Below are 8049 nucleotides of genomic sequence, written 5' to 3'. Positions count from 1 at the left end.
CGACGACGCGTCGGGCGCTGCCACGGAACTTGGCCACGCCCATGCGCACAACTCGGCCGCCGAGTCACGTTCTTATTTTGAACAGAGTATAGGTGGAAGCCTATATTCTTATTCTATGGGTGGAAGTATAATCCTTCCTGAATTCCGATTATATCTATATCTATTATGTGATAATATGGGTACTCCGCCCTGCCGGTGCCGTAGCCAGAAAACAATGTGGGGGGGGGCACTTAATTTTTTTTCTCTAGCCTTTGAAATGCTAGAATATCTAATTATGAACCCTTTGTTCATAAAGTGTATCTACTACTCGTTTTATAACTATATTATATTTATTTTAACAAGTATAATGCCTAGATACATTGGCTACATTTTAATATAACAATTTATTAATATTATTGTAAACCATAGGTTAACATTAACCGTTAATGTATTCATCAATATTATTATCATTATATCAAAATGTATTGTAAACAAGAAATTCAATTTTTGGTTGGAATATTATTAAAATTTGCTAACAAAAATTTAAGACTATACTATTAGGACTGTTGAAAGCTGGTAGTTTTTTCGTGCAATTAGATCAATAAGCGGAAAAAAATATACTTCCAGAAATCCAATTTTAATTTCGAAAAAAACATAACAATTTCTCCGCTTTTTGTGTGTTTTGTTGGAAGTGATTTTTTTTTTTTTCTAGTAATTCAAAAGTAAAAGTGAATTTAACTGGACTAACTTTAACTGGACATTGTAAGAACGGCCCTGAGTATATTTTTGTTTCTTTTCTCGCTCACACCCCTGATTTCCCATTCTAAGCGCTGTCCATTATTTAGTTCATAGCACGAAAGATATACGTGATTAATATATATAGGTCTATATGGATTTATAGGTTCTTATAATTCCAACATCTTTGGATTTATTTTATCACTGATCCGTTGGCGGTTAATCTTAGCCAGATAACAGTATGACAATGGATCAATTGTTAATTTTGGACCATGGACCAAGACTATTTGTGCATTTAAGCTTGTCCTTCTAGTTTACGTTCATGATGTGCGCCGTCGACAGTTCACGAATCTTGATACAGCAGTAATACGAATTACCATAGTTCGGTAGTCGACAACTTGACAAACATAACTATTAACGAGTAAGAATAACGACAAAATAGTACAATATTGGGTATAAATCTAGTTTAGCGGCTCCTCGAATTTTCGACTTTTTTTTTGAAACATATGTAATTCGACGAGTTTAGAACGATGGTGCAAAAATAAATTTGCGGAAATGATTAGTTTTGAAGTTATGGACTTCCGAAGTTCGCTATTTTCGGTGTTTTACTCATGCGCGCAACGCCTATTTTAACGCTCTTAAAACGAATTTTTAAATTATTTTATTTTATAATTATTTTATGTTAACTGCGTAATCACTGCCCATATTCTACGACATAACTTACCCTGTAACTTACTTAAGGTGGTGTTGCATACCAAGTCGGGGGATATTTTCGATTTGCGGAGCGTAGCGACGAGTGCCGCTAGCTGTGTAATCACTGCCCACATTATAAGAGCGTAATATTACGCGCCCATGCGTATTAACGTAAAATCGCGAACTTCGCAAATTAATAACTTCAAAACTAATAATTTCCGAAAATGTATTTTTGCACCATCGTTCTGAACTCGTCGAATTACATATGTTGCCGAAAAAATATTTAAAAATTCGTTATTAAGAGCGTTAAAATAGAGCGTTGCGCACATGAGTAAAACACCGAAAATAGCGAACTTCGGAAGTCCATAACTTCAAAACTAATCATTTTCGCAAATTTATTTTTTGCACCATCGTTCTAAACTCGAAATACTTATGTTTCAAAAAAAAAAGTCGAAAATTCGAGGAGCCGCTAAACTAGATTAGTTCCATTGAATTCCATAATAAAATCTATTATACTGCTTAAACTATCTTATTTGATTTTTTTATTGTGCCTCTGTTGTGTTTAAAGCCTCTAATATTGTGACATTATGTCCATCATAAATATGATTTTTAAGGGGTAATCAGTCGATTTAACGTAGATAGTAATATAATGACATTAATTGCATTAATTTTATTGATTGTGTCATTTTGTAATCGAGCTACATACTATTAATTTTAATTTCAGTAATACTCCAAAATGTCTATGAAACATACTGATGAACATATGGAAAAGTTGCCCGATTCCAACGTCAACCCTTATGTTAAACTTATTCGATTATCAAAAGAGGATATAGAGCGGAATACGGCCCAGTGAGTATAACTTTCCAAAACACAATATATTCATAAATATGGGTACCTAATTATATGTAATTTGTAAACTTTTTTAAAATTATTATGTTGATTTAGTAATCATAAAAAGGAGAATACGTCAACATTATTGAATCAATGGAATACTCCTACTGGATTCATAAAACAGGAATTTATAGTAGAAGATACCAATATGGAGATCTATAGGTATGTTAATATTGAAATATAATTTTTACATCGTCTTTACTATTCAAACAAAACATTATTTACTGTACAAATCATAGGCTCTAAAAAGGGGACTTGATGCCTCGAATAAAGCCTTTAATCAAGAAGTTATTGCATTTATAATTTTGTTTACAGTTAAGCATATAAGCCTAACTTATATTCCACACTTTGAGAGAGATAATATACTTAATAAATAACATAGTATTAAAACACCCAAATAATATTGTAAATACATTTTCTAAAAATCATTTTGTATTTTATTAATATAAAATAGGGGCTAATATTTTTTTTGTCAATGTTTACGAAAAACGATTCTGAGTTAAGACTGTCAGCCTATATTATTATGTATATTTTATGATATTATTGCTTTAGTTGACACCCGATCAGAAACTCTTATCTTTGATGTTCTAGTCATCCTACTGTATTTATAGTTTATACATTTAAAATTAAAATAATAAATACAAAAGTAGGTACTTTAATACATTAATAGTTAAATCAATGTGGAAATCGAACAAGATAATTAAATTATTTTTTTGTATTTGTTTACCTAATGGTCCACAACTTAATTATAAAAATCAAATTCATTATTAGAATATAATTAGTTACCCACATATTATATAATATCAAATATTCTTCAATTCAGCTGTAATTCTATGAATGAATAAAAATATAATAATAAGTAACTAATAACTATTAATTAGTAATGATTAAGAGGATGTCACACCCGCAAGTGTTGTCTCCGTCTTACACACGTACAACATAGACTAAACACGTTTACACAGTCTGCGTAGAAATCGCACAATTTTGGTTTAAAGCAAAAATACCTATTATAAAAATGAATTATGACAAGATTTCTGAAGACAAGTCGTTGCGTTTTTTCCATTATACCCAATATAATAACGTTCATTATATCGTTTAGAAATAGAAAAAATGTCAACATTATTAAAATACATTTAACTTTTAAAAATTAAAATTTTATAAAAAAAACACAACAACTTGACCTGATACCTGATTACTTATATTTTAATCATATTACCTGATATTGTTTATGTTTTATTTTTTTTATACTTATTAGAACCACAATAGAACACACTTCATGGCAATCTACGGTGCAGACATTTGGGACAAATGTTAAAATGGAACCTACTGATATAATTGAAGTAAAAACTGAGCAAGAAAACAGAATTAGAACTATAATTGAGGGTAGTACTGCATTTTCAAACTACATGGAAAATGTTAACCGAACAGAATTTATTTGCCAAGTATGCCAGGATAATTTTGATAATTATGAAGAATATATAGTCCATAAAAATTTAATACATAAAAGTAAACCTTTCGTATGTAAAGTTTGCAATGCAAAATTTGTTCTTAATGCTCATTTGAATATACATCTGGCTGAACATGTTGATGATGTATGCATGTTAAATTCATCCGTAAGTCCTTCAGAAATCCAGTCTTCATCTAAAAGTAATTTGACAATAAATTCAAATAGAAATTACAAGAACTCCAAATTAACTTCAAAATTGGCAAAAAAATGCTGCAATACTAGTATTTCAATAAATGTATCAAACAATTTTACCCAAAACTTAAGTGTAACTGATCCCAACACAACTTTACAAAAAAACAAATGCAAGGCATTTAAGTGTGTAAATTGCGTGTTTTCAACAGGGTCTGAAACTAAATTTCTTAATCATCATGATATTTGTAATAACACTTCAAAGGGTAGTGCCAAGTTCTATCAATGTAATTTGTGTATTAAAACATTCACAACTCGTTCAGGATTAAATGGTCATTTGAAATATCATACTTTTAGAAGTGAAATGATTTCAAGAAGACAACTGGCATTAAACAAGCAGAAATTGAAAAATCAAATCAAAAATAGTAGCGTAAAATCTCAAAAATATGTTTTTCCAAAAATCGCAAATTTTAACAGAAGTCATAAGTGCAAAGATTGCAATAAACATTTCACTACACGCAGCAAATTAAATATTCATTGCAAGCAACACAGACAACAAATGATATGCAATATATGTCATAAAAAATTTCTTTTAAAAAAAAACTTTGAAAATCATTTACTATCACACACAAATGTTATAATTTCAAATGGTATTTCTAATGACACTTTATTTAATGAAAGTAATTCACAACAAAACCAAAATGCAATTAAGAGGCCAGGTGACAAAAGTGAAAATCAAAATATTTCAAAATTGTTTCATTGTTCTTATTGTAATAAAAGTTACAAATCAAAACAATCTCTGAGCCAACACAATAGACAGCATCATTCTCGTTTTAAACTCCCCCGTCGGAAGCTAAAATCAAAAACTGTTGAATGCAATTGGTGTAGCTTAGTAATAACAAAATGTAACTTACTTCGTCATATTAAATCTTTGCATCCTGACATTAATCCTATACAATGTTTACACTGTCCAATGGCATTTAAGGATTCTCCTTCATTAAAATTGCATACGTCTAGATGTCATACAGCTTAAATTTCATACTTAGTTTGTAATATGCTTTTAAATTTTAATTCATTCAATCATCTTAAATAGGTAAGATGCATTGAATTATTGTACAATGTGGACCAATTTTTCAGAATGTTTTTATACCTGTACCTTTTCCTTTGAATTATTTTTTAATCTCTCCATTTATAAATTATATAAGTCTCCTCATAATGAATTAACTTTATTACCTTATTGTAAAACTTAAGTTATATTTCTATTCTAATTTTTATTTATAATTAAGTTATTTTTTCCATTATTTTATTGTAACATGAAGACGTGGCAGCAATAACAAGACATTTCCAATTAAAATATTTTCTTAGGACATTAAAAAGCTATCTGGAAATGTATAGTAGTTACATCAAAAAATAAACCAGACATCTCCATTTTTTTCTATTTTTCAGTGTCTAATGATCAGATATAATATTTGATAGTTGCACAAATCGACTTATTTAAAAAAAAAAATTTATAATAATAACTATAAAAGTGATTTTGGCAAAATGTCTTGTAATTTCTGCCATGTCTATTAATGATTATTTAATTTTGTATACATTTATTTTAAATGTAAAATAATATGCTAGCACAACAATTATCGGTATTGCAATGTTTCCTCCGCTGATTTTTTGGTGGTACTGGTATTACAGTCCGTGAGCAATCTTACTTAAGTATAAATAATATTAGTTAGGTTAAAAGATCTGATTTTTTTAATTTTTATTATTTAATGTTATAATTGTAATATTTGTACTAGTAAATTGTGTATAATACAATATTTGATTTTGATTATATATATTGATAAAAAAAAATATTGATTTGTACATCTAATAAAAGGCACCATTCATTTATCTAGATTTGTATATTGTTTGATATTTTTACTTTTAATTTTTGGCCAGTGGTGGCAGGGGTTATTGTCCATTTGTGGGGTGGGGGAGGGGGACATCCTAGATTTATGGTTATAAATGTGTCTTATTTGTAAAGTCATTGTTGGGTTTCTTGGTGATCGCTTATTTATTTTACTCTTTTTAAAGTTGAAAACAATCATTCTACTTCAATTATAGATACTGGGAGGGTTTCCAAAACTCGTAACAAATGGTTTATATTTGGGTAAAAAGTCGAATCACACGAGTCTAAAATAGCCATAATATCTGTAGAGGTTTCTTCATTATTTTTCCACTTTTCACACCAAAGTAAATACTCATGGACCCCCCCTGGCTACATCCCTGATACTTATATACATGTTACCATTAGGGTTGCCACCTCTCCGGGTTTATGTATAAATCTACGGGCTCCGGGTTCAGTGAATTATTCTCTGGGTCGGAGATAAAGATAAGATAACATACGATTTATAGTCTTATATAGACTTGTTTTTATTATTATGTCTTTTTTTTTTTTTATTAGTTTCCGGTATAAAAAGCATTTATTCAAGATAACAAGAATAATAAGATTATGAATTACGTAGATTATACTACATACTGGTGTATACTAGCGTCTAGCTGATGACCTTTTTTTTTTTTTTTGCTTATCGGCCTGTCTCCGGGGCTGCTTTCTTTCAAAGGTGGCAACCCTAGTTACCATTCAAGTATGAAATCCGGTATGTTATAATTTATCAAACTGTTTCAGTTAAGTGTTAACCCTTTAGTAGGTATTAACATTACCAATAGGCAATAATTAAATTAATACTGCCCACACCATTTTTATGCTAACATTACGCATACCTATATTACCTAGTTAAAGAAAATATTTTCCTAATGAAATTATGAATAATAATAAATAAATTAAAGCTTAATATCTTGGTCATCCTTACAGCTGTGTTATCCAATACTCAATAGAATCACAGAATAAAATAGAATGTTATTATTATCAAACTATAGCCACTAAAAAGGTATAGGTACGATTTTTGATATCGTATTCCAATCGTCCAATATCGCATGGTTTTTTTTACTTTTTATCGATTAATTATTTAACTATTTAATAAAAATATTGAATATCGGCTTCTTACGATCGTTAAAAAAAATTCTCCTCTAAAATGCTTATAATAGGTATTTTTACTATAAAACGCTTCAATAAGCCATATTCCTCGAATTACGAAAATATTCTATGCCTATTCCCAACGAAATATTTTCTATGAAAATAAATTTCTTAACAAATATGATTACGAAAAAAATATTGTCCAGTTTATAATTACAGTATATTAGGTACCTTTGTCCAAGTCCAACACTTCAATAATATACCTATTATTATTATGTTTTCAACATAATATTAATTCCCATAAAATTAATTTCCTAGTGTATAAACTAGTTTATACTGTCAACGGATTTACGGATTACGATTTACGATTCGAAAGTAATACGATGCAATAAGAAAAATAGTTAATAATAGACACAACTTATGTGGGATCTTGCATTAAATTATCCGTGTTTTTACAAGTCCATAATGTTTTATCGACGCTAAAAAAAATTCGAAAATGTCAAATGTCTACAAATAGCTCAAAAAGAGTCAAAATATAAACGCTTGGTGAAAATGTCAAGTATCTATAATTAATTAATTATTGGTCTACAACAAATTTACAAAATCGATTTTGACAAAAACTCATTTTTTCCTATTATTTTTTGATGTTTTTCCTAACTATTAAGTTATACTGGGAATTTTTTTATTTTTTACCGTCATTACATTTTAGATTTTACTTTCGTATCAGAAGTGATATTGAGATGTAGTATTTTTACTGCTTCAAAAGGTGATAACTGACAAAAAAATAAAAAATAAAACACATCATCTCCGCTCAGAACCTAAAATTCAATATCGCAGCTTGTACGTTTTCAATGTGAATTTTTTTAAACAAGTATATTGTTCCGAAAGCGGAAAAATTGATTTTACAACTTTTTATACGCGCTGAAGAATTCAAGTTTTAATGCTAGGTAAATATAAATTAAAATACGTAAAAAACAATTGGAAAAAAATGCAAAAAATTTGGCTCGTATCCCTGGTGGGACTCGAACCCACAATCTCCGGTTTAGGAGACCGATGCCTTATCCATTATGCCACAGGGGCTGGTGCGTGAATCTAATGAATTGGTAGA

At 29.2% G+C, this 8049-nt stretch overlaps 1 protein-coding gene and 1 non-coding gene across 2 annotated transcripts; one reads left to right on the top strand and one right to left on the bottom strand.

Moving 5' to 3' along the window:
- The first annotated feature begins 875 nt into the window (after positions 1-875).
- On the top strand, positions 876-5822 carry LOC100164227 (zinc finger protein 544). The gene is made up of 4 exons (XM_001948760.5): positions 876-1135; positions 2132-2256; positions 2353-2460; positions 3554-5822. The coding sequence occupies exons 2-4, from the start codon at positions 2144-2146 to the stop codon at positions 4965-4967; spliced, it is 1635 nt and encodes a 544-aa protein (XP_001948795.2). The 5' UTR covers positions 876-1135; positions 2132-2143; the 3' UTR covers positions 4968-5822.
- Positions 5823-7948: 2126 nt separating this feature from the next.
- TRNAR-CCU lies at positions 7949-8021 on the bottom strand. The gene has a single exon. It is a non-coding gene; the product is annotated as a tRNA-Arg (tRNA).
- Between the last annotated feature and the right edge of the window lie 28 nt (positions 8022-8049).

Source organism: Acyrthosiphon pisum, chromosome A1 (genome assembly GCF_005508785.2).
Source record: "Acyrthosiphon pisum isolate AL4f chromosome A1, pea_aphid_22Mar2018_4r6ur, whole genome shotgun sequence".
NCBI classification, from domain to species: Eukaryota; Metazoa; Arthropoda; class Insecta; order Hemiptera; family Aphididae; genus Acyrthosiphon; species Acyrthosiphon pisum.
Note: the sequence above shows the minus strand (reverse complement) of the source record. Positions and strands in the feature narration are given on the sequence as shown.

Excerpts from the sequence above, each read along its gene's own strand:
- LOC100164227 (XM_001948760.5), top strand. The coding sequence starts at position 2,144 with ATGTCTATGAAACATACTGATGAACATATGGAAAAGTTGCCCGATTCC. Across the intron at positions 2,257-2,352 it reads ATAGAGCGGAATACGGCCCA|TAATCATAAAAAGGAGAATA; the intron begins GTGAGTATAACT and ends ATGTTGATTTAG. Across the intron at positions 2,461-3,553 it reads ACCAATATGGAGATCTATAG|AACCACAATAGAACACACTT; the intron begins GTATGTTAATAT and ends TATACTTATTAG.